This window comes from Anas acuta, chromosome 4, assembly GCF_963932015.1.
Source record: "Anas acuta chromosome 4, bAnaAcu1.1, whole genome shotgun sequence".
NCBI classification, from domain to species: domain Eukaryota; kingdom Metazoa; phylum Chordata; class Aves; order Anseriformes; family Anatidae; genus Anas; species Anas acuta.
The window spans coordinates 30119064-30146886 of record NC_088982.1 but is presented as its reverse complement, the minus strand read 5'-3'; the positions used below and the strand labels follow the sequence as shown (position 1 = coordinate 30146886).

Here is a 27823-nt window from a genome sequence, read left to right as displayed (position 1 = left end):
TAAATGCTGCAGACATCAGTAGTTTATTGGTATGTTTAGTCAAAACACATTCAGAATGGAAACTTAAAGGTAAAAATACTTCCCACCTGCAACAATTAAACTAGAATCTACTAGCATATAATGCTTGACACGTTACAGCAATAAAGATGGTAATCCACTGTCTTGTATAACTACTAAAGCCAAGATGGTCAGCCAAGTTTGTTGAAATAGAACCGTAATGACAAAATACTCCCACCATCCACAAATCAGCAACTAACAGTAATGGTCAGCGAATCCCTTCCTTTGCTCTAAGAGGTACATTTACTATAAAGAGGGTCGAGAACATGTAAAAGTCCACAGTACAGCAGGTGAACTATCACCATGTAAACTTCTCTGGATGACGTTCCAATGGTTGTTCATGTCACTTAAACAAGAAGCAAGCCAGAAAGCTGAATGGCTCAGTAGCTCTTTTAATACTCCATTTTTTGTTGTTGAGATTATTCCCAGTGCCATTTGCCATACAAATGAAATAGGTGGCAGCAAAACACCATCACGCTACAAAAGGGGAAAAAAAAGGAAACAAAAACCCTACAGAAACACACCAGTGGCAAACTGCTAACTGAAGACAGCAATTTGTCTGAAGGCTTCAAACTTAAGTTGCGTTGTGTGCCGAGCAGTTCAAGTACTATAGATTTCCGGGTAACAGCTGAAAATGCAAGAGACTTTCAACCAAAAACTGAAACAAAAAAATGGAGACTAGAAGAAATGTGCCCCAGAAAAAAAGTGTATGAAAATAGTGCAAGACTTACCATGAAACACAGAAGACCTCGAGTCTGGGAGAAAACAGACAGATGCCATTTCACTTTGCCTAATGTATCTGTAAAGTATGTGCAAAATCTTCCAGCTTACTTGAAAACAGCAAATGATTGCATAATCCAGAGACAGATTGATATTTCGCTCTATCTGCTTTTGCTTGAAATTGCTGTTTTTTTGAGGTCTTCCATGCTTAGAAGCAGCTTTAAGTGGTCACACTCGCACAGACTCACACGCCAACACACACCCTCTTTTACTCCTGACGCCTCGGAGCCAGGTGCTCGCTGCATGCCCCAGCACCGAGCTGCACTGTCCTGTCTGCTGCAGCTGCAGTTCATGGGAATGTGCTCCAGAACGTCACCCCAGAACAGACCTCTCAACTGGACAAACCCACAAGTAATACTGAAGAAGAGGACGCCTCCTTTCTATCCTTAAGTCCGGAGCCACTCAATGTCAACTTCAGCTGAGAGTAATGTGCAAAATGAGTAAGAGTTTAAAAAAAAAGCACAACTGGAAAATGCAAATACTTAAGAGCTGCTATTTTGTTCTCTGAAAATTGCAGTATCCTCATTTGATATGCTCACCCTCACAAAGGATGCTCAGTTCTACTGATTACGAGCTGGCCCAAAACGTTCACCATTCTCGACTGGCTTCTGAAATGTCCAAGAGAGATTTCATTTCCGATTTCTGTAACTTTGACATTGATTAAAGAGAAGAGACAACCTGGAGACTACTTGGATGCCTTCTTCCTCCCTTCCCCCCCTCTGCAAAAGAACAGACGAACTTGTTAATTGAAGAGCAAGGTGGATGATAATTTTAGCAACGTTTACTGATTGAAAGATACTGCAATTTTTAATACAATTTTCAATGATTTCTTTTAAATGCTTTGCAGCCGAGTGGCTTTGCAGCACAGTAATTCATACACTATACTGTACAAAATCACCAGCAAGACTGGAATGATGTATTCATAGAAGGCACCATCATGCTTATTACATTACCAGAGAACTCAAATACAGTCAAGACAGTTTTCACTGTACAATGCTTATCGAAGGGGAAAGGGGAAGGAGGAGTGTGTTGAGCAGCCATCCCTGTACTGAAGAGGGGCAGATAGAAAAATCTGACGTGAGCTATCAAACTTGCTTAGTACTCGGGACTACGACTTGGAAACTCTGGGTTCTGTTTAGTTTACAGCTAAATGGATTCCTTCTGGAATAAACTTGTAGTCTTGTTAAGGTTTGTGTGTGTACATATGTTGGTCACAGCAAGCAGATCAGATGCCCGCATCGTTTCACAAGCTATTCTGTCTGAATAAGAGGATGAAGGGTTTTTTTTTCCTCCGATGCCTCCTGCAGATGTCAATATAAATGAGTTCAGAGTACCCATTAGTGCATTTTGATGAGTGCGTAAACACGAGTTTGTTTGGAGCCAAGTGTTCTAAAAAAAAGAAAAAAAAAAAAGGCAAGCTTCTCCAATTGCACAAATTGCACTATTTGTGTTTCCAACAGTAACAGGCAGAAACAGTAACACTTACACAAAATGTGCAGCAGAGGGTTTTTGACTGCAAGGACCTGAATTCTATTGGGCATGTCCTTTAGTTCACTTTTGTTTCACTTTTGTTGCAGATAGTTTACTGGTCTTTTTTTTTTTTTTTTTTTTTTTGATTTTCCAGTCCTCAATTCTCCAAGTCTACATTTATAAATTAACAGCGTGACTTCTGTTGTGAAACTGGGGAAAGAACGTCCACCTCAATTTAAACCGGAAACCAAAGGATGCTTTCACATCAAAGAAATGATCAGAAGGGCTGTGTCACATTCCAAAGCCAAAAAAAATTAACAAGAATGCAAACACGATGGATAATGTACCACTGCCAAGACTGTCTGCCCACAGTGGAGATTTCAGCGACGCTGTCCTGTGAAGCGGCCTTCCATTTGCCCGGTTCCTCGTCCAGAGCCAAGTTTCTGCGCCATGCCACCTCTCGGCGGGGGTCCTCTTCCATCCCGGTCTCGCATCATGCCACCACCCACTATTCCACGGGGACCCCCAGGGCCTCTATCATTGCGCCGAATATCCCTACGATCATCGCCTCCGCCTCTGGTCTCTCTTTCACGAGCAGCTCTTGTTTTTTTCTCTTCTACGTTCAAGCGCACCTCACCCCGGAACATAATAGGCTTATAGGGAAGAGTTTTCAAGGCACACGTTAGTCACCATTTCACAAAGTCCATTTATACAATGTGTATGAAAACACAGCATTCACTGCGTGCCTCACTTACAAGTCAGACACAAAAACTAACTGCTAACAGTTCCCTGCGACACACAGTGTTAGCCCTAACTGCCTGCAGTCAATGGAACAGCATTTTTTAATTCATCTGGCATGCAAAAAATTAAAATATCTTCCTTACTACGGGCAGGGGTTGTCTTTAACCTTTCTGCTTCAAAGCTTAAGCTCCTGAAGAACTGCTCTGCCAGGTCTGACTCGCATACTAGAAATGGCAATGGCTGTTTTCTCCTCTCCAATTCCTCAAGTCACAGCTGCAAATAACTTGGCTCCTTTCTCTCAGCCCCAGGACACAGAATTTACATGTCCTCAACATGCCCTTCAAAAATTCACATGCTGAGCTTTCAGCTTACAGGGGTCTCTAACAGTAAGCGTTCAGTTCCATGTGGTATTGAAGTGCGAGGTAAAATCCCTGAATTCAGTACGACACGGCTGGGGGAATGCTGGCATAGCTCACGTAAGCCACAGAGCACTCTTGACAGACTGAGTAGGCCCAAACTACTCACACAGAGTGCCTGTTTTTCTTACAACTCGTGTTTATGAATGAATGTCAGAAACAACAGTGGCATGAACTAGAATAGAATCATAGAATCATAGAATATCCCGAGTTGGAAGGGACCCATAAGGGGTCATCGAGTCCAACTCCTGGCACCGCACAGGTCTACCCAAAAGTTTAGACCATGTGACTAAGTGCACAGTCCAATCGTTTCTTAAATTCAGACAGGCTTGATGCAGTGACCACTTCCCTGGGGAGCCTGTTCCAGTGTACGACCACCCTCTTGGTGAAGAACCTCTTCCTGATGTCCAGCCTGGCCTAAATAGGCCTAACTATGTGAGTTTTAGGGCATCCTTCAATGGATGCTCAGCGATTAATACTTACTTTTGCAACCAAAATTCTCTGGACCGGCTCAGAGTCATCAAATACCACAAAACCAAAATTAGGCAGTTTTCCTCCCACTCCTTTAGTATTTATGCGAAGTTCTACCACATTTCCGAAACCTGTGAAAGCACAAGGGAAAAGCCACGTTACCAAAACTTACAGTGTCAGCTCTGCTACCTCTCCTTGCTTCTCAGATAACACTCGTGGGGTTACGTCACGTAGAGTTCCCCCGTGTGGCCACAGCGAGTGCTACATGCCTTTTCAACACAGGACAAGCATCTGTTTTTCTCCTTCGTCTCTGCAGCTGAAATTGCTACTTACTCATGAAGAACTCTTTCAGTTCACTCTCATCTATATCATGCGGCAAGTTCCCAACAAAGAGCTGGTGACTGTCTGGATAGCGAATTATTCGACGATTATCCGACTCGTTCTGCTCCATGTCCCCTCTCCCTACCGGGAACAGAAAGAAGAAGGGAGAGCCACCAAGGTTAGAGTTCTGTGTGGACTCCAACAAACACATAAATGTGCACAAGCACCAGGCACACACGCTCAAACACTTCTGTACCTTCAAGCTCTCCAACTCCTGTTTACCATGGATGACGGGGGGGGAGGGATACTACCTTCCTCTTACATAGTCCTAATAATTCTGTCATGTTCCTGTTGTATCTGCAATCATGCTCAAAAGGAGTTTGCTAGTTATTATAATGTAGGTTGATTTTTTTTTTTTTTTTTAATATTTGGATTTAAGTCACTTTTTCATCACTTCCTTAACCTAACAACAGTATCTGTATTTTTGCACTCATTAAAAATCGTGTTTGCCAGTCACCTCTTCTGTCTTTCATCTTCCACCATTTTGTCCCAAACAAAAGCCAGAGTTCCGTACGTTCTCCCACACTCAGCTGAAGTTTATTTAGCACCGTACCAGATGAAAATCTTTCCTGGTATCTCCCTACTAAACCATTTCCTGCCTTGCAGTGTGACAGCAGCACACTATCACCCCTTCTGTACCTCAGATACGACAGGGGTCATACGTACCCCTTTCCTCCATTTCCCCATTTACAAAAAGCTTACTAGCTTGCTTAAATGGTTTTCTTAAGAAGGTAAGATTGCTCACCATTTGAGACTATACAAGCCGGAAAAACGCATCTAAAATTATTAACTGACTGAGGTTGAGATGGTGGAAAGGTTTTATTCCAAAACAAAGAGTAGCGCAGGCCACAACAACAGCCATTTAAGACCTCTCACTTTTGAAGTTCAGCAAAATCAGATAACATGGGGAAAAAAAAACAAAACACATCCTATGTGCAGACTACCTTTTCAGAATTGTATCGAACTGCATAAAAGGTGTTCAGGCACGTAAGCGAGTGGCCTGACTTAAAAAAGAATTCACCAACACAGAGGACCGGAATTAATGCCTAATCTTCGCATCAATTCATCACCGACTTGGACAGGGAACCGTTTTCCCCCATTTCTAGTTGAAGATAGTGGGAACGGACAGTTTATTATCAGCCAAATACAACACAGCTGCAGACCAGATCCCCGAAGGAGATGCCTCTCATGACTGGCCCCAAACAGACACAGAAGCTGTCCCACGTTACCTGGCCGAGGTCCTCGGGGTGGAAAACCTGGTCTTTCCCTTGGGCGCTGTTCACGTACACGAGGAGGCTGAGACTGAGCTTCAGGTTTAGTTTCAACTCTTGGCTGAAACAGGAGAACACACATTGTTAAATGCCATGTATTAAAGAACAGGCCTAGTAAAACAACAAAAAACAGAACAACACAAGACACAGGTAAGTGGCATGCACAACACAAACTCTGCAAGATACACATCCACGTAAATGTGTTTGGGAATACATTTTTTCATCTCTTTAAATTCCTCTGTACCAATCCAGGACTGCAGTGTTCAATTATCTCTGCTAAGAGGTGCAAAGCAAGCATCTCTCCGTCAAAACGTCTCCCCATAGCATGGCTTTTTATTTTCCATGTTTGACCAGGCATTGAGACCCCAACACCCCATAACTGAAGAATCCCTCAACCTGACTGAAATCCTGATGGATTGAATAAAGCTTCCTCATGCCAAGCTCCAACTTCATGGATTAGGAGGTAGCCCAAAAGAAAGCACAAAACAAAACAAGCCTTTCCAATTATGCTATTTCTGGTACAACACAACCACAAAATACACCCTTAAAATTCTCAGGGACTAGGAAACATACATTCAAACTTTTGCAACCAAATACTGCTTGTAAAGGTAATTTGCAAAAGACAAAAGCAACAAAAATATTTCTATGTGGCCTGCTGGCTACTGACGCAATATACAACATGTTTTAAATTCCATCTTCTGTAGGACAGTGGAGCAGCTGCTGCTGCACGGGGTTCTTATCTTGGAAAAACAAACCCATCCTTAGGAACACATTGATGAACAGGAGCTTCTGAGGAAGGTTAACTACAAGGCCAATGGCTACAGGCCCATACTACTACAGAAAAGGAGCTAATGTTAAACATCTCCCTTATTTTCCTTGAGGACTTGAGACAACTGCCAGTTACAGTCAGAGAACCTCGCATGGTAAAGAGACGATGTTATACAAGAAACGCCCTGCTATTCAGCACCAAATCAGCGTTTCAGCCCTCTTATCACTCATGCTCTACCTAGCTAGGCATTAGCTTATCCTTCCAACGTTTCTACGGTGTTTTTCAGCCCTAAGAATAAACTGGAAAAATCAGCTTTGTCTCCTACAGAAAGCATTCCTTCATCGGACCTCCTCGTGGGTCACTGGAGCTCCCCTGGCATCTTTTCCTCACACATTTTTACTGCATGAGGAATTGTACTTCAGAAGAAAAACTCGAGGCCTTCAGACCATGATTTCCTAGAGACTTAACACTATCAGGCTTCAACACTCCTTCCTGCCACCACCCATAGCAAAACACTTGTTAAGTCCCTGATGTCCTTCTGCTAAATCCCAAAAAATGGGTAACTTTCACCCGCTTGCCTTGCCCTCCGCTCCCCTTCTCACCTACCACACACATTCTCTCTCCCAGCCCACCAGCTGACCTCACTAGCTGCTCCCTAATCAGCACCACCCATTTTTGCAGAGTTCTCTGGTGCTGCTCAATGGGAAAACACTGCTGCAAAACTGTGCTCCCCCAAACTACTGTCATTAACGTCAGCATCACAAGAGGCCTGTTACGGGCTGCCATTTCCAATCTAAAAAGCAGCTGACTGCAGACAGCACAGAGACTGGAGTGGAAGCCACAGAATAAGGATTCTTAGCAGACAAGCAGGACTAAAGGAGTTCTCGAGCCCAGGAGCCAAGTATGCCACAAACCTCAGCCTACTGGGGCGTAGAGAACAATTAAAGAGAAGAAGCTATTGTCCCAACTCTCTCCTGGAGCTCACAGTGGAAGGGAAAGCAGTCTCTTGATGCTACAGCAATGCTACTGGCAACCACAGCAAAACCAACCACAGGTCAGCCTTCACTCACAAACTTTGGAAGTAATCATTCCCAAGGGACAGGAGGATGGGGAAGGAAGAGCAAGAGAACAGGAGACTCCAGAGGCTGGTACATTTCTGGTTTTGCAATCTTACGTGCTTTAAAAGCTTCTCTACAGTGCAATGCCTCCCACGGTGGAAACACATGCACACAAACAACCTACTAGCAAGGCAAACCAACAAAAAACCCCAAATGAAACAAAACCAAGAAAATAAGCAGATCGTCTCTCACCTAATTGCCAGCAGCTAGCTAGGATGTATACCACACAACTGCTACCGCCCTGCCTGAGGTAAATGTGGTCCATGAAACCCACTAAGAGGCACTCAGTCACCTTCACAAGGGCATTACAGATCTAAAAATGCCCAAAGCACCTGAAGCGTGAAACAACAAAACACCTTTCAGTTCCTTCTCCTCTTAGACTCAAGTCCATAAAGCCTGAGTCTGCCTTAAAATACATGGGATTTACGTGTGGCTCCATCTAACACACAACCCCCTCTGCAGAAAATCTATCCAGAATCTCAAGAGATTTCAGGAGTTGAAGCAATGCATCTTCCATAAACAGATCCTTCCCTAACTCACCATTTCCATGTCAAAAGACAGAAGCTGAGGAGCACCCTGCCTACCTCCACCCCTCTGGCATCTCCAGGACAGCCAGTGACAGAGTCTGACTACCCGAAAATGCTCTAAGGGACGCTTGAGTTGATCAGTGCGGGCAGACATCATTCCCCGTCAGCTTCTCAATATGACTACAGAAACGGGAGCCAGGAATGCTGAGCTGTTTGACCTCACAGGTGTGAACAAATTGCAGCTGGATCACTGCCAAACGAGTACACACACAGTCCTTCAAGGGGTTCTGACTTTATACCACAGGGGCTTGATTTTCTACTTGATTTATGAGGGCAAACTGAGGTGACGTTGGGGAAAAGAATGAGAAGGGCAGTTACTGGCTGCTTTGTAGCATCACTGCTGCTGGTTCGAACAACACCCAATGGAGTCACTCATCCACTGGTGCCATCTTCTGCCCTCATTTACATGCATAGTATCCAATGTCAAGGAATCGGAAAGAATGGGACAAGGCTGCCACTGATCACTAACCCCTTGCAGAAATTCTTTAGACATCTTTTCCACCAGCTTTCTGAACACCTTGTCTGAAAAGAACGCAAACTAAGGAGCTAGGAACAGATTAATTCTGTCTCCAGAAGAGCCAAGCGTAGGCTCTTCCTACTTCAGAAAATTCCATGCAGAACTACTTAAACATGAAACCACAGCACAAGTAATCTAAGAGGTAAAGAGCATGACGAGCTGCAGAGGCATCATGTGAGTTTAAGGGAACGTCTATAAGCTGTGTTCTACGACTCTCCTGCATGGATAATTTTAAATGCTACTTGCAGTCATGTAACAAAAATCCAGCCTCGCTACTTTAAATAAATCATCATTACAAAACAAAGCTGGTTTTTGGTTTTGCTTAAGGAAAATCTATTTTGTACTAGAACAAAGAGTTTTACTGCTCAAATACCACCTGAATAACTCAAAGCCCTGTTGAAACTGATGAAAACAGATGAGTTTCCCAACCCATCACACAGCCATTATCTGATTTCCACAACAGCGGTAAGACCAGAAGCAACACCAAACAAGGAATGTTTCCTGGTTTTCTGTTGTTGTTTTGTTACACATGCACTTAGCTGAAGGGCAATCCTAGACAGATTCCTCTGTCAGTTAAAAAAAAAAAAAAAAAAAGGAAATCAGTGCAAAAGCAGCAGCTGCAATAACCCAGCTGCTCTACTGAAATGGCAGTCTTTGTAAAAAGGTGGACATGAGGTACTCACAACATCCAGTACTTCTGGAATATGGCATCAGTAGAAAAGATTAAAGCACCTATTTTTTATATTGAGGGGGTTTGGTACGCATAGAGGAGGCTGAATTCAGAATCTCAGGCCGTCTCGCACCAGCTTGGCATGAGCTATCACCTGGTCAAACTTTCTGTCCTCTTTGCCCTCCTCCCCCAGTCAGCCTAGGAATGGGAAGACAGCATTGTCCTGGCCAGGAAATGTGAATCCTTCCATTCCTCACACAGTCATAAGTTGGTACAGGGTTCTGTGACAAAGTAATTGTAAATGGATAATGGAGTCCAAAATACTTCTGTAGATGTGACCCTTTCAAGGCAAACTTGCTTGTGCTCAAAAATTGATGTAATCCCTTTTACTGCGGGGGCACTTCTGCCAGAAGAAATTCCCCCTTCCACACATTCTTTAGGAAACTACTGTCACACAGGGGAAGTGGTTTTTTTCTCTCCTCATAAACCAAACCATATCCCAGTAAGATAGGTCAAAATATCAGTAGTCATTTCCTGATTCCACATCAGCAGTTTTTAAAATTACCATCACCCAAAGTTACACCAGGTAAGTGTACGTGCCTTCACTTGCAACAAGAAGGTGAGTGCAGTAACATTTAAGACACAATTCATTTGTGCAACGTAAGTCAAACAAATTGATCTGTTAATTTAAAAACTGAAGCAGTTTGCAGAAGTAATGAGACAATCCAAGGTGTTCACAGATGGGTTACCTGTGAGACTGGTGCTTTAACATGGGGTGGAATTCCAGAGGAAGAAACAGTACCACTAGGAGGCAGGTTTTTACTGGTCACTGAAGCCCAAGAGAAAGCCTGCAGGAAATGCAACAAACCTAGGCTACTAATCATGGCAAACCACTGACAATCCTACAGGGAAATTTGTCCGCTGAAAATACACTTTTGGTTCACATCTGACTGTTAAGTAACATTTGCGCTAGCATTATAACGAGGATACAGAAGGAAGGATTTGCAGTTGTAGTTGTCTGTGAACTCATCAGCATGTAGCAGTTGTGTACCATATTCGCTACTGCTGCTTGGGCGAGCGTGGTTCCCTCAGCATCCCCAGATCACTGCTTTCCATCATGAAACCAAACCTAGGACTGAAAACCCTGCTGCATTAAGCGTCTTCTGCGCAATGGAACAAAGTGAGTGCCAGGAGTTAGAGGTAAAAATGCAAAAGAGAAACAGGATTGGAGAGATACGGGAGACTGATACTGGAGCTGGAAAACAACCTCTCTCCAGCTTTCATCCATTCCTCCCATCTCTGTCAAACTCCCTACGTGTTACCACACCAGACGACGCATGGCATTCATGGTGTTTTTTGGAACAGGCAGCCTGCCTCTAAGGGAGACAGTCAAAGCCCTCGTACTGTTTTTAGACCTATACTATAATTTTCCAAGTGTCCATGCATTGTGTTTTTATTATTTTTTTTCCCCCTAGGAAGAGCAGTGGTTCCCATTTCCTGAGTTTTTTTTTTAAAACCATATCTTAACTCCACATTTAAAAAGTTTGACACATGCATAAAACCACACGCACACTCTGCAAACATTGCATTTACAACAGGTAATGAGCAACACTGAAAAATAACATTCTTTTTTTTGGCGAAATTTCACAAGTTCAAGCTTCAAGCCTAGCTGTTCATACAGCATGACCCTGAAAAGAGATACCAGTCTGGCCACTCGAAAAGACTAAGTTCAACACCAAGACTCCTCGTTTACCACCTGCACCTAGAAGCACAGATATGGCTTGTAACTAACCTTTGGTGGTTCTTGTGGTAATGAAACAGGTTCTACAGGAGGTGGAGAAGGAGATTTCTCTTCTAACTCCTCGAGGGTCTTTTCTTCTGCTTCAGCTTTCAGTTCCTCAGGTTTTGTTTCAGATTCCAATTCTGGCTCAGGTTCGTGAGACGATTCTTCCAGTGCCTCCTCTATCCCATTGCTACAATAATCAAATGCATTTTATGCAGTTTTTCAATTGGTTCACATTTTATGGCTGTTTCTCAGTTATACTATGGTAATGACTGGTTTGAAAATTATTTGGTTTCCAGTTGCGACCATATGGTACCTACATATATGATACTGTGAGAAGTTAAGCTGTACTCCTGTAGCTGCATACTAAATCACATTTTACTTTTGCTGAAGTGAAGACATTATACTTTTCTCTGCAAAGAATCTGAAAATTACACAGACATATAAGCCCTGAAAGGAATATATACTAAACTCAAGAGCTGCTGCTCCTAAAAAAGGAAAAGCAGCACAATGAGAGACCAACAGAAGATTAAGCTATACACAGAAACGAAGCTGATTTTGGAAGGCTATCAGCAGCTTATTTACAGAAGTGCCATAAAAGTTCATTACAGAAGCAGCTGCAAGTCTTACTTATTGAAATTTACATGCACCTTCTTCTCCACTCTGTGTACATGAAACATAAGGGGCCTGAAGTTATTCACTTCTCTGTTCAGTCACCCCCAAAGTTTACCAAATTCCACATACTTCTGCCTACGCAGCTCCAGCCATGAGTTACCATATGCCTAAATAATGACTACTGCATTTTTAAGCTCTTTCCAATTGGCACAGTAACCCAAGGATAAGACCTGGCATAGCTCTTTAAAGCCTCAAACACTCCCCGCAGAATCTTGAAGAAGCCACTGCCAAAATTTCAGCAGATCCCATTCTCCCATAAGATTTCTCATGAAAAGCACTACATCAGCAGCAGCAAAGTAGCATTACTGCTGATGCACTTAATGGACATCCTCTAATAATTTGATAAACATACTTATTTTTTGAATAAGGAATCCAGTCAGTTCTGCTTGTCTGAAACACATACCTAACTTCTGAAAAAAGCAGTTCAAAACATAACAAAAAATATTTTTCACATAAAAACATAAGGAAACTTCTTTTTTTCTTGTCTTGTTTAGATTTTAAGACACTCAGGACAGAAGCCTATTCTTCCAGTACAACTATACAGCAACTTCTCAAAAATCCATTTTTCCTCTCAGATTTAAGTGCCAGCTAAATTTGAGGACTAATATATCATTAACCACCCTTTTGTTAAGTCATCTGTTTATATAAATTCCATTGTACCACCAACTCACTATTTTAGTTTAATCACAGAATCACAGAATTGTAGGGGTTGGAAGGGACCCCAGCAAGGAGTCTCCAATCACTAAGACTCTCCGCCCTTTTTTGGGGGCACTGGTTTTGATGCAGTGCCCTGCCCCGCCCCGCTCCCTATGCTTGGTACTTCCCCCAACCTTGACATGCTTCTCAGGGTTGCTTTCTGGGTTCTGATTACCATCCAGACCCTCAACCTTTTCATTTTCCTGCCCAAGAGCCTCGAATCTATTACCCAGGGACACTGTGGGGGTTGGTGGCACCGTGGGTGTCAGGGGCAGACACCTCTTTCTGCTTTGAGCCGAGATGAGGGTCCAGCCCCTTTCCTCTTGTGGGCAGTCAAGCCCTCTGTCCTGCAGGTGAGCAGCTGGGTCAGCTACTACCCCATGTAGGGACCTCGGAGAGGGCTGCTGGGCATCAGCAGGGGCAGGTGTACACCTCCTGTCTGTCTCCCTCAGAGACTCCCAGGAGCCCCTCAGGTTGCTGTTTTTTGGTTCAATAGATGAAGACTACATTACATTTTACATGATGAAAACTACACTAAGCACATGCATAAATGTATTTACTACCTTTTCACCTCACATTTGTAACTAGAAGTGAAAACAACCAGTGAACATGAAAACATCCACTACTTCCTCTCTCCATTTGATATCCAATGTTTAAAAAATAATGTTAACATAGCATACACAGATCACAGCACACCAGTTTAAATGCAGTTTTTCCTTAAAAAAGCACTGCCACATAATAACATGGACATCTTACGTCACAGGGTGGTTTTCATAGTAAGTGCTGCTTGCATTTTCTTGCACCGGTTCAGGAGATGGTTGTCTTTCCTCCTGCTCCTCCTCCACCTCTTCTTCAGACTCTGACACAAGAGAAAAAATTCCTTGAACACCTCTGCAAGCATATGCAAGTTGCACTTAAAATACAAGCATGTTGAACTAGTAGTAAACAAAGGAACGCTTCATCAACAAAATAAGGCAAGAATTAGCTGCAAGGAGAGATGGAAGACCCTTCTGTTCTTTCAAGAGGCTTTGTTTCTTATTGTTTCCACAAAAAGGAGACACTAACGACATACTGCTGCTAAGAAGTTCTGGGAGGAGGGTTTAAGGATCTTTAAAGCAGCAGATGGTTTTCATATGCTGGCAGTAAAAGAGAAACACTGTATTATTAGCTCTTAAATCACAGTTTCTAAAACTAAGAAGATAAACCTCAAATAGAAGAGCAATGATTTGCCTAAGGTGTTTTGTTCTATTTTATTCTATTGAGATAATAGAAATTCCAGCTTCAGAATGCACACATACGTACATTCCAGTTGTACTCTCTTGGGCTCAGTGGACAAGGTGGGAAAAAACCCATCCAGAACAATAAAGCCAAGTTCAGCCAACGGATTGAAATGAACTACTCAATGTGATGATGACATAAAAGAGAAAGCTCAGAGTGAAAAGCCAGTTAAATTTTATTCAGAGCACTGTACCTACAAATCTGATTGAGCAGAGAAACCAAGTCTACTGAATGAAACTGAGCTGCAGCAATGTGCTATTACTCACTATTTCTGTTCTGTACCAAGCCTCGTCTGCCCTAAGCCAGTTTAGTCCCTGAAGGGACTGGAAGGATAGAACAGCACAAAATTAACACCACAAGTACAGCTCTTCTCACCTTCATCAAGTTCTCCTTCTGAATCTCCAAATACTTCATCTTCGTACCTGAAGATATCGTTATGTACATAGAACTTGTTTGGAACAGACCCCTGTAAAAGAGCAACAGGCATTTATTTTTTTTGCGTATACAATACATTAGCAGTCAGCAACGCGTATGGATGAGAGGTCTAAGCTTTGGGGGTACATGCCAACATTTTGGAATAGGATTATTTCATAATGGCATTTTCCAAGTGACATCTTTTCTTTAAGCTAACGACTGAATGGTAACTTCTGTCCAAATTAAAAACAGTATTTCAAGCAGAAAGTAACACTTTGCTAATTCACAACAGTCATAGGTACTGCCTAAAGGTAAGCCCCTCCATTTCATCAAGTCACCTGTGGAATTTTCTGTACTGCTAAAGCCTTTTAATAAAAAAAAAGGAATGAAATTCCACAGGGTGACTGTATGCTTAAACTGCTGCACAGAAAAACAATGAAGCAAATCAACAAGGTTCTAAAACATGAATGATCAACCAGCCACACAATAGTTTGTGATGAAAAAGGGGAAGATGTAGGAAAAAAAAATAATAGAAGTGACTCTTTATCACAACACAGCTCTGCTCTCACTCAGAAGTGAATTTGAGCAGTAACTTGCAAAGCAGTGACATGCTTACATGTGACAGCAAACTTCAATCAAGTATAGAACTACACTGGAGACATGATCTGCAGAGCTGACCAGTATTTTTTCACTTGTAAAAATAGCAGTTGCCAAAAGCAAGCTTCAATTTCTATTTGCATTACTAGTACAATACCTCAAATCTAAAAAAGTTCAGGACAGGCCTTATACACTCATTCCTCTGCACACACATAATCACAGAATGGTTTGGTGGGCATTATTAATTATTTATTTATTATTTAATGATAGCCTCTGGGGTAAGCTTTAAAAGCCCGACAGTATCTTCTGTCCCGGTATGGCAGTTTGTGTTCACAGGCCAGTTTTTCATCACTGCTCTTAGAAGTTAAAAACAATCTTGCTGATACTTACTTCTGGAGCAAGTACAAAAGTCTGCATGAACTTCCTCATTGGCTGCCCGTTGTTCGACAGCTCCCCCATAACTTGCACAACCACCCCATCGCTCAGAGTAGCGTGAGCATCCACGTGACGGATCTTGGTGTGGCACTCACTGAACTGTAGTGACATCACTTTCTTGTGTATCTCCTAGAAGCAGACAGTTACATGTTAACTACATTGAGTTCTGTACCTATTGAGAAGCTGTAATGTGTCTGTTAATATCAAAAAGCAGCCCGTTGAAGCGCAAAGGCAAATATAGGAAACCTGAACCATCTTTCACTGTGAAGAATCTACATGAGCTCACGTGATTTTGTGCTTAGAACGAAAAGAAAAAAAAAAAAGAAAACGAACAAACAACCCTCCTTCCTGACTTCCTCCCCCCCCAAAAAAAAAACAAACAAAACACACCTCTATGCATCTATCAAGTACCCAAACATCACAGCAGTGAGTAGCATCTGCACCGTCATGATATTTCTACTGCCAAACCAGGTTCTGCTGCTGAAAAGAGAAGCAACAAAACCTGGTCTGGTCTCAAAGCAACACTGCTCAAAGATGCAGCCACCACACGGACAGATGCTCCTAGGTGCCAAACATTTTGATAAAAAGCTACAGCCACAGCAAAAAGAAATGCTTTTTCTGGACTTAGGTTGTTTCTTCTGAAGTTATCTTCCATTACAAGACACATCCACCCAGAGAAGAATTTGGTAACATACAGATTTCAATTTAATTCCCCAAGATCAAAGTCCTTTCACCTAGAAACCACGTCTAACTGAAACATGATGCACCTAGAGGGCTAGTCTAACAGGTCCTCTTGATTTTGTTTCCCACCCTAAATATCATTTCTGCAGGCCAGATGCAAAGCTGATCTATCAAACGCAACCCACAGTAACAGCATCAACTACCAAGAACATTTAGGCCTCTGAAGAGGAGGCAGTACCAGAATATACTATTGCCCAGGTAAGCAAGTCCAACTAACTGATTACAGAAAATGACTGATGTATACATTAAGCTCTGCACGTTAGTGAGGACTTCAGGACCAGTTTGGATACGCACAGCTTGACCGTACACTGCTTCCTGCGGTTTCCCACTGGCATCCAGTCCTCCATGGACGTAAGAAGAGTTCCTGCCATAAAACCTGCAAGTGAAGAGATGTAATGAAATTCATGCCAATGAAAAAAAAAAAAAAAAAAAAAAAAACAAGAACAAAATCCAACAAGTGTTTTAGCCACAAATTACAGAGCTCAAAGCAGTAGGAATGTCAGGGCAAACAATGATTCAAGATATACCCACCATGTCTCAGGTTCCAAGGCTACAGAAACAAAAAAGATGAACATTCAGAAGTGCAGCTTGCCCGTTCTGGTCAAGGTGGCTGTTTCAGCTACAGGCTCCCCCAAAACTGAAGTCACCTGCCTGGGTTAGTCACACTCACCCCAACACGTGACCCTGGGGAGGAACCACCTCTCCTCTGGACCCCGGTCCTCTTCAACACTTCTGACAGCACTGAGGGCTTCTGACCTGGCTGCCGCCTATGCAGCTCGACTGACCAGCCACCCCACCTGCCCATCCATCCCATCTCTCCGGTACACACGACTGCAATTTTACACTTGACATTTCTCAGAATCAATGGCCAAAGAGCTCATTACCGAACTCTGAGGCATTAGAGAAGAATAAATTCTTTTAGGCACCACAACTGAATAAATTTTGAGCCTAGAACAGTCTAAGTTCTGTTTTGAATATTTATTGCCAGCTTATAAAGCATGTGACAAATGTTTAACAGCTTCTGTAAAATTACATAAATAGCAAAATAAGGCAAAATAGCAAAAGATAAGGCAAACACATCATGTCACACCTTTCTTATTTAGAAGGAAGCCTTACTATGGCAATGACTGCCAGGAGGTCTCAATTCCTGTACTTCACCTCTCTCTACAGCACACCACTATTACCTACCCCTATACTTTATATATGAAATATCACTTCCTTGAAGTGTTTCCACCAGCCCGTTCTCACCCAGAACAGAAGGGATACAGACTGTTTCTACCTAGCCAAACAAGCCAGCACACAGGCTATGTTAAAATATGGAATTAAACACTTGAACTTGGGCATTTGCCATTTCTTGGTTTATCCCACTAAACCAAGAAACTCCTTCCAATTCTAGTTGCTTGAATATACCCATCCAAGATTTTAACTCCCATGATGTCCTTAGTGTCCAGAAAGAATTCTGGGAAATATTTGACTATTTTCTTTGGTACCAGCTGCATAACCCAATTGCTGAGCGTGCTCTAGCACTTTCCAACAGCAAAGACAAACAAAAGTTCTGTGGCACCAATGGGAAAACATCTACCAACTCTAAATTTCAAAGCAAGCCCTCTGACAGGCAGCACATCCTACCAAGTGCTTTCAGAGGGAGACCAGGAGTTTTAACTTGCTTTTAACGAACTGTTCACACTCTCTGGTAGGCAGAAAACACGAGCAGGATCTGCAAATTAGGAAAAGAGCACCCACTGAGTCCCTAGTTAAATGGAAATATCCATTTTAAGTTAAGAAGCCAGTAAAGCCACACAAATTCATCTGAAGCATGCCAGGCATGGCAACTACACTGACTAAAACCCACTTGGAGGGTGAACCCATCTCTTCATACTCAAAAGCTGTGGATAAGCTCTGGATAAAGCATAATGACAGGACTTGGTGCGTTTCTCAAGCTTTTAGTAGGATAAACCAAGCGCATTACCACTTGCTACCAAACTCCCTTACTCACTGCAAGAATAAATCCTTTTTCTTCTGACATCAAGCTCTGGGAAGCCCTGACTCCAAAACCTTTATGTGGCAGTGAGCAAGTCATTGTTTAGACTAACAGCAAGAGAAAGATCATAGATAAGATGCTCTCTCAGAAGAGCCCCACTCAGACACAACATACAGCCAAAGAACACAAAGATAAATGACCTCCTTATCCAAGCCTTGCTGGACAGGAGCAGCCACCCATGCAGCCCCGAAAAAGGGACAGCGGTGGCAGAGGTGAAAACTGCCTGGAAGATACTCTCCTCATGCAGCTCAACAAACAGCTAGCTAATAACTTGTTCACCCAAACCAGATCAAACCTCTAGGACAATCTGTGCAGAGGTATTTAAGAGAAATTTCACAGTTGCTGTCCGTGGTGACGCTCGTGTCACCTTTCAAATGAACAGAGGAGAGTGCTCAGGCACAGAGTGCCATCTGCACAGGGGAGTTTGTGGGATGGCTGCCACTGCAGATCCCCAACCTCAGCAGGGTCACTCCAGGCAGCAGGTAACCAGCCAGTCACCCGCAGCCCCTCAAATTCAAACGAGAAGAAAAATCCTGTTGAGTTCTTGGTTGACAGCCCGTGATAAAAGGGCTCTATGGACAATTGGAGGCTACGGAGTTGCCCGTTCCCACTCAACGTACCAAGCACACAGCACAATTTGGCGAGCTGCATTTCAGAACTTTTAGAGTGCAGCTTGAGACAGAGGGCTGGGAGTACTGCCTACCCTACTGCCTTCTGTAAAGCACTCAAGTCACCCTCAACATGCTACATGTCTCCACAGAAGCATTATTTCCTCACATGTAGCCTTCTGCCAATTTTGTGTCACCCCAAAGTGGAAACATCCCCAATGTACTGGGAACACCAGCTCCATAATGCTCCCATAGCTCACGTTAATATCAATGGAACAGAATTACTGTTGTAATATGAAGGGGAAGCAGGGGGAAGGCCAGCCTGGAACAGCTGCCTGCTTTTCTCTGAAGCAGCTAGGGAAGAAACAAAGCAGCAGTATTTTGCTTTTTAAATCAAAACACACATCTACTCCCCTCCATGTCCAGCCACGGTTATAATCACTATCATTACAGGTAAACGCTCTTGTGAACAAAATCAAAGATTATTTTCAACACCACGTGTGAGGCATGGGTGATTTACCCAACGTTCAACTGCCACCGAAACAGAAATGTCACAAAAAGGAAAAGGCAACCTCACTGTACAATGGTGAGAGTTCTTCTACCTCTGGTGTTAAGCTGTAAAGCACAGCCTAATCATCCCTTACATACTAATTCTCTGTCCCTTTGGTTATGCAAACACTTTCTGGGAATTGAGGTAAAATGACAGCACACTTCCCAAGAAAGCTGTCCTACCAACTTTGGCTTTCCAAGGTGCTTTTGCAGGCGATTTGGGGACATCACCCAGAAAAGACGTGTAAGGAACACAGTCCTCTCTAAGAGCAAGCAGCAAGTTCATGTATCAGGTATCGATGCGTGACACGGACATGTCTGTCCAGGTGTTGATCTGATCCAACCATTTTGTTGAAATTTCAGGAACAGAGAAAAAAAATCTGCCATTACTGACAATGCTGCTTATGATTTCTGTAAGACTTGGCAATGCAGATAAGGAAAGCCCAACATCCACTGCTTGGACAATCCCACACCTTAAAATCTAAATTCAAACACAGAACAAACATGGTTCTACAGCACTTCAGTCACTTAAGACAAAATCAGTTCATTTTCCCCACCTCAAAGCTACAGGTGAAAAGCAACATCATTCAAAAGGCTGAAATATTAAGCTAGCTGTCAGGGAGCTCCAGTTTGTTCTCAAACAGCTCAATTTTTCACCATCAACCTTATGTCAAGTTCTGAGACAAGAGCAATCCAAGCAGTGATTGCTTAAAGAGAAAAAAAAAAAAAAAAAGGAACAAAACCCAACACAACCAACATCTGCAACACTACTTTCAATGTTATTTCTTACAAGTCAGCGCTGCTCTAAGTCCAAATGTGGAAATGCAAAGTCTTACATGACAAACTGCATGTAGCCAATGAAAAATGTCATAAGAAAAAATAGGAAGGATCACATCCAGGGTACCGCTTAAACAGTGGACACAGGTAAATAAAACTACTGAACTGGTCACCTACCTTGTCCGGGCCCTGACTTTTATATCTCCAATCAGTATCTGGATAAAAGCTCCCCAGAGGCAATATAAAATATACAGTATCCTGAAATTATTATTGTGCTCATCTTAGGTGATGCACGCAAGTGCCCCCTCTGCCGCGCTCCTTCCTTTTCTATCTTCTTATAAAACTATTTCTGCAATATGTCCACATTACCATCACATCAGTTAAGAAATAGCTCTCCCTTTCATGAGGGAAATACCTTGTAAACATGGGCCACATTTGGTTCTAGAGCCTGAAGAGTTTTTTTAAGATGAATTATTTTCCAAAAGCCCAGAGGTTAGCCAGGTCAGTTTCCTGCCACACTCAGAAATTCTGAGTATCTCATTTCTGATGAAGAGTACGCACTTTTGTTCCAAAAGATGAGGTACTTCAGCGTGAGAGCATTACCTGTGCAAGAAGTCAGGAGCTTTATTTAGAAGAGTGTAGTACTGTCTCACGAACTCCCGCCCTACGAGCAGGGGACTTGGCTTCTCCATCACCATTTCTTTGGTACACAGTGTCGAATGCTGTAATTAAAAATATTTGTGTTAGTTTGAAAAGAAGGCTGTGTATCACATCTTCCTCATAAAAGGATGAGCATAATAAAATTAGAAGTGAAACAACTATATGAACGGGAACTTAATTCAGGAACTTAACTCACCCTGACCTCCCTTTGAATAAAAAGATGTCTGTCAGTTCACATCCTATTTTGACTAAGAGGGAACAGCACTAACACATCAATTCTTGCTAAGTCCCTTTTAAAACAAGCACTTCCCACCCCCTGCCCCAAAACGATACTTTTAAGTGTCTAGCACTATTTATTTAACATTTTGGCAATAAACTGAAGACAAACTAAAAATCTAACACCAAGAGCACTACAAAATGAACATGAACACATTTTCTTAAGTCAGCCAGTAACATTTCTTTATCTCAAAGCAGATCTGCTTCAAAAAGCTCCTGACACATACGTAGTACAAAGAAGGTAGCACTGATACTGTGAATTTGGAATAAAGTTGTGAATCCACAGGCTGGATTCACACTCCATGAAGACTGGGAAGAGAAACCAATACGTCCCAGAGATGACCAAAGCCTTAGGTTCCATGTGTCCAGGCTAGCTGCATTTCATATTTGCTACAGAAAAAATAAGTTAGGTTGGAAAGGACGTCTGGAGGTCACCTGCTTCAACCCCCTGAGCACAGAACAACCTTTTTGTATCACCTTGCCTGTTCAAACAAATTCTGCAGAAGTATTTACATGTTTGCAATATGCAACTTCTGCTTACAATTTGGACAAGCTGGCCGTTATTTTAACATGGTCCACCTGGGAGAAGCACAGCTCCACATCCTCCCAGCAAGTAGCTGAAAGCAGCAGTCATTTATCAGCCCGGTCTCTGTTCCCCAGCCCTCTGAGTCTCCTCTCTCCAGGTGCTCCAGCCCCAGCAGCCCTGGTGGTCCTAGGCCAGCCCCATTCTGACCCATCAGCTCCTTTCCTGTCCTGGATGAGTCTGGATGTTGCGAGGGGCAACTGGAAAGGACAAATCACCTCTGCTCACACTGCCCGTAATGCCATCGCCCTTCATCACCGCAAGATTAGCGCGCTGACTCAAGCTCAGCTCTTCTGCCAGGACACCAAAATCCATTTCTATAAAGCTGCTTCTTAACCAGTCATCTCCCAGCTTTGACTTGTCCCTGGAGTTTTTCCACCCGCATTTAGGACTCGGTCATTTCCCTTCACTGAACTTCCTGACGCTACTGTCAGCCACCTTCCCCATCCTATCCCTCCAAAAATTTGCTGTGGACCACTGCAGCCCATCATCCACATCACCAGCAAGGTGCTGAACAGCCCCACCATTGCCCCTGGAGAAACGTTTGGTACTGTGCTGGACTTTGTACCATTGAACACAACCTTCAGATGCTGACAGTGCGGTCAGTTCTTACCCATGGGCTCACATTACGGTGCTTCAAGTCCCCCATGAGATCACCCCCAGCTTCTGAACGAAAGCTTTGCCTACTTTCTCTCTTTCAGAAAGCAAACCTGCAGGCAGGACAGCAGGCAAAAATGACCAAGCAACCAAATTTTTGAACTTGGAGATAATCCTAAAATGAGATTTCTGCTTTGTTATCAAAATAACCTAAGCCCAAGGGACAATACAAAGGATTGCTCCCAGTCACAGCTGGCCAGGACAAAATGCACATGGGGAAATTTGCAAGTTCACTTCAGCTCAGAAGAGCCTGGAATTAAAGGTAACGTACATGGGAACGCCACCACAAACACACCATATCCTCCATCAGTAGGGAACTGATGAAAAACAACAACAAAACAAACAAACAAAAACAAAATAAAAACTATACTTAGCTCAAGAAGTTTACTTGTAATGGACTGTCAAAACAACCTCAAGCTGTCCAGCAGAGCCACAAGGCAACACCAAGATCCATTACCAAATGCCGTTTGGCAGGAATCACACCCAAAGGAGCAGCCTCACAAATGTGCCGGCAAGGCAGTAGGCAAAGCCTGAAATACAAATTTCAAGCCAGGAGAAAAGGAAGCAGAAAACTTATTTAGGCTTATCCAAAATCTCAGTTATAACCTTCCAAGACTCTGGAGCACAGCATTAGCTGAGACTCGTAGCGACCCCGGTCGGAAGCCATTTTGATCATCAGGTTTAAAAAACATCGGCCCAAATGCTATCGGACGCCAGCAGCTTGAGCCTTGCCCATGTCCAGGACTGGATCCTCCAAATAAACAAAATCTGAACAGCTCGAGGATCTTCCTGACCTGATTCATCCTACAGCAACGGCACACATGCGGGAATCTTATTGAGAAACCAACCTTAAAAGAGCGATTTCTGTACGTACACAAGTTTTGCTGCTGCCCTGACCCCCAGCAGGTGATGAACACGGAACAATGATCACCACAAGCATTTGTCAGAGTCCACAAGGACAGAGCTTTGAAACTTTTCCCTTTTTTTAAGCAGAACCTGCTAAAAAGCAGATCACAGGCAGCACACATTCTTATGAATATAGCATTAAGCAAAGTACATATGTTAACAAATTGCTGGCATACCACAAGGAACACTGAAAATGCCTCTGGGTACAAAACATAATAATCTGTGACAAGTCATTACACGACATCAGATCACACTAGATCTTTTCTTCATTGGAAGCTGTGCTATTTCAGGAAAGGCCGCCGAAACCTTTCAGAAGATCTGAGAAAGGCAAATATGCAATGATCACACCGAGCCAATTCTTCCCTGACAACCTGGGGGAGAACTGGGTCTACATCCCAAACAAGATGGGTGCAGTCCCCCCCCATCCATGGTTCAAGTGACAGCATGACTAGTTTATATCACAGGATGCTGGTATTTTACAGGATGTCTCAGTACAACTCTTCAGCTGTCTCGGTGTTACTTGTGTTATTTCCTGCAGCACCTCTCAGACCAAACTGCCAAAGGCTTTACGAAGCATTCAGGTCTCCAAGTCATGATAAGGCAGTAAAATAAAAATGCAGGTACTGCATGCTTTCCATTTTTTCAAAAGATTTCAATCTCCACATGTCCCAATTAGTACTATGCCTCCTCAAAGCCCAAGTCTAAGCAGGCCTGAGGGTTTTAGAGTGAATGTCCAAGGGAAACTGAAGCCAAAACTTAACTTGCCAAATTTCCAACAAAAGCTAAATTGCCAGCGAAGGCAATTGCTGATCTGTACCAACAATTTAAACAGTTAAAAATGGTTGAAAACTGTTTAAATAACTTAAAACCCATTGTTATCTCCATGTTTTGCTGGGCACTGATGGAAGGCCCACAGATATGCACTGTATAAAAGCTCTTTTTCCAGTTTTCATAGGTATGTATGTACTTGCGAGTTGAGGAATGACAGCTAAGAAGCAATCTGAGCGTTTTTCTCACTCGAATAAAATGAACAACATTTTTAGATTAGCCCGAGCTGTCTTTGGGAAAGCGTCTTAATGAGAACTTAGCGCTCGAGGCACTAGAGAATGTACTAGCCAAAAAGAAAACACTGAAACAGTGTTGGCAACACCAGGAATTACAAAAATTTGTCTGCTGGTTTCTTGACAGCACAACTGTTGTGCTAACGGACCCCTTTCCATGCCATAAACTGAGGAAAGGCATGAGCTACCCAGATGAAGTCGCATGAACACTCGTGCAATCGCTGCTCGTCTGCAGACAGGACCAGACAGGCTCGGCACCGTTACCTCAAACAACCAAGCCCTATCTTGAAAAACTCCTGTTATGTCCGTGCTCTCTTTGCAAGAAAACAAAAGCAAACAGAGAGTTACCACAGAGACGAACTGTTATTTGCACGTGAAGATAAGCAAATGAACCAAAACAGAAAGGAGGTTTTCTTTTGAAAAGCAACTGCAGGATAACGCTGAAATGACCAGCAATGTTAGTGTAACTTTGTGACAGCACCAAAGCTACATTTGGTTAATTTCAGGTACGAAATTATTACAGACTTGGGACAGCTCTGCAAAAAAGTATCTTTTGATCGCCTAGGATAGCAAATGTCAGCCATGACAACCAAAGGGAGTTAGCCTTTGCAACTAGATGAAAGTGTTCAGAGATAAAAGATGGAGACATAGCTGACACTGGGACTATTGTGCTCAAACACCCGGGTATCTACTGCTGCAATAATTTCTTCAATGCACACTGAATTAATAGTGTGCAAATTCATTCAGCCTGCAATCTTCTTTAGACACAAAACTTGCCTTTATTAAACTGTGTTTGTTAACCCTTCCTGCGGGGGTGAGTGGTAGAAATGAACAGACCTACCACTCACTCACCAGTCGGTGCAGGAAGGCAGCAGCGATTGCTTCTCAAATACTGAAGGCCACCAAGTGCTGGGTAGTCAAAATGTCCACCAGCATGCATCTTGCTCATGTGAGATCTCTCACATTAGTGAAACCTTTTTTTTCCCCCAAAATAAATGCAAGTTTTCTGTTATTCCCTTAGAGGAATTATTGAATTTATTTTTTATTTTTTGGTTTATTAACATGGAAGTCTCATCCTCCAAACTCTGACTACAGCAGTTCTTGCATGACTACAGGCACCCGGCTACCAAGCTACAGTTTCACACCAACCTGCCACAGCATGGTTTGTTCTTAAATCCAGGCTCCTGCAGCTCGTGTCAAGGCCAAATACTGCCTTACAAAGGTGTGCTTGCTACTGGGATCCACGTGAGATCCTACTACTGTAAAACGTTGAATCGGGCTCCAGAAGCAAACTGCAGCTCACAGTCCAAGCTGGGGCATCTGCAATAAAAGCCCTGTGAGGCTAATAGGTATTCTGGGCTCGATGGAAACAAGCAGCAACTACACCGGAAAAATACTGAAAGAGCAAGTGAAAGTCCCCAGCAACCCAGTTCATTACCGAAACCACCTTCTTTTGTTCGTGCTCTGCAAGGTAAGTGCTCAGATCATCCTCTGTCTGCAAGCGAGGGCCAGCAAACCCGCGTAATCTCAGAGAATCACATTACTTTATGATCTCCTTTACCTAATCCAATCCCATCTGAATTGGCCGAGCCCCAAGGCACAACATACAGTTCTTTCCAATCAAGCTGTTCTGTGGTAATGTTTTTTATTATTTTTTTTTTCCTTGAGAAGAGCTTAGCAGCCCCATGTACTTTAGGTATGTGAGTACCACAGCGGACTAGCACCTGGGCAGCTGAGCTGTGTCCTCCAGGAGCTGACACCCACCTGCACGACAGCCCCAGGAATCGCAGGTAGCGGCACCACCTTTGTGGGGAAACCACGCCACATCTCCCTGGGTGCTGCCATCCAGTGCCAGGTTCAGTGCCTTTTTTCTGGGCTCTCTGCAGATACACCAATTAGTCTGACACGTTAGTCCTTTCACGTGCTCCCTAAATTGCAAAGCACTTCTTCGTTTGTCAAACACTCTCAAAAGAAATGACATCCAGTGTCACAACTGCTACAATGAGAAGGAAAAATCAAATCCAACACTGCGTGTTAAGATGCTGTTTCCTCAGCATGTTTTCAGTACTGTAAGATACTCTTTAAGTGTGGCTGTAGATGCATAATTTGAAACCTCAGTTCCATGCAGAAAAACATTTTATCCATAAGGACACCAGCAGATAAGTAGATTGAATGGTCGGCTCATTCCGTTTTCTCTCCAGTTTAAGCTTCACTATCACAGAAGATTTTATTCTGCTAATGAAAAATTCATATGATACAGATCATACTTCTCCACAGCGAGCCAAAATCTGCCAATTACAATATTATAAGAACATTTCAAATGGTAAACAGGGATTATGTCTCTTGAACCCAAGCTACCAGAGTCCAGAACAAGTTTGGGAGCAGGATGTTCCCGCAGGAATGAGAAAGCTTTCCTGATGCAGGTATGGCCCTGCAGGCATACTTACACACAACAAACACACAATGCGTTGGTAATGACAAATGAACTTCAAAAACAACACCGGTTTGTCAGCAATAACACCTTCTCAGGTAAGAAGGCAAGCTGACAAAGCCATACCGGGTCAGAGCGCTGTGATAACGCATCTGTCCTCCTGTTAGGGACTCACGTGTACATCAGAGAGCTTGCTCCATGTTACTTCACTTGACGACTGCCACACAGCACCGAGTAGGGCAGCGTGGCCTACACTGCAGTGAAACCATCCCACTAAGTTGGTCACCGATCTCCTTCTGCTACTGCTCCCTAATTAAAGCTACCCATAAGAGAAATGAGAAAACCCTGAGATAGAAAATGTGCTTTACATTAGAAAGAAAAGCTTATTAAGGGAAATCATCTTTCCCCTTGTACTCCTCCATCAGATCACAGGTCAAAGAACACCGAGCTGGCTTTAAGTGCACCGGTTACACATAAGTAGCCTACCTGCACAAGAATCGATTTACGAACAAAATAATGTACTCCATTTCTCAACGGATCAAAAATACCTTTGGTGTCTTCACGCTTCTTTCTGCAACCCAGCAGAACGCTTGCACACTGAACTTGCAGCACCTACAAGGCACAGAGGGCTCAGGAACTGCCAAAGCCACAGAGGAGACCGCAATCAGGAACGCTACAAAATGAAGCCAATCTTCTTGCTTGGAAGCGAGCCATCATCTCATCTTCCCTCACCCTCTGCTGTGTCAGTTCTTTCACGCAGCGCCGCTGGGCACAAAGCTCCGGGCCCCAGGGAGCTAAAAGCTTGGCCGGGGGGCTGCTCCTGTGCCCCCGGGCTGGAGCTGCAGTGACCTTTACCGGGCTGCTCGGAGGAGCAACAGCAAAATGAGAGGGGCTGGGAGCAGCCCCTGTGTGCGGGCAGCCAGGCCTCCTGCCCAGCCCCAGCCCCAGCCCCAGCCCCGTTAGGGGTGCCACCGGCCGGGCAGAGCAGCGCAGCGCAGCGCACGCCCAGGCCCGGCTCCGGGCGGCGTTTCCGTACCGATGTCTCCCCGCAGCCCTCGGGGGGCCGCGCACGGAGGCCCCGGTGCCTCAGCGGCCCCCTCAGGGCTCCCCTCAGGGCTCCCCCGCCGAGCTGAGGGCGCGCAGCCCCCTCCCCGTCCCCCTCCGCCGCTCCCCCTCTCCCCTCTCCCCTCAGCGCCGCGACCGTTACAACCGTTACCCCCCCACCCCCCCCCTCACCCCGTAACGGCCGCGCTCACCCGCGGGCAGGGGCTCGGCGCTAGGGGCGGGCTGCGGGTCCCGCCCGGGGCCTGCTGGGCGCTGACGGGAGCGGGGCGGCGGCGGCGGCGGCGGCGGCGGCGGGGGCGGCACGGCCGGGCGGGGGGGGGAGGGGAGGGGCCGGGCCGGGCG

At 43.9% G+C, this 27823-nt stretch overlaps 1 protein-coding gene across 2 annotated transcripts; it reads right to left on the bottom strand.

Annotated features, from left to right (window-relative positions):
* Positions 1-27823, bottom strand: G3BP2 (G3BP stress granule assembly factor 2). Of its 2 annotated transcripts, XM_068680454.1 has the most exons (12): positions 27673-27823; positions 20446-20564; positions 16162-16243; positions 15082-15255; positions 14056-14146; positions 13159-13261; positions 11041-11221; positions 9998-10096; positions 5546-5648; positions 4269-4397; positions 3948-4066; positions 1-2960 (listed from the first exon to the last, which is right to left on the bottom strand). In XM_068680454.1, the coding sequence occupies exons 2-12, from the start codon at positions 20538-20540 to the stop codon at positions 2688-2690; spliced, it is 1449 nt and encodes a 482-aa protein (XP_068536555.1). In that variant the 5' UTR covers positions 20541-20564; positions 27673-27823; the 3' UTR covers positions 1-2687. The 2 variants fall into 2 exon arrangements, with proteins under 2 accessions (XP_068536555.1, XP_068536556.1); XM_068680455.1 differs by lacking the exon at positions 9998-10096.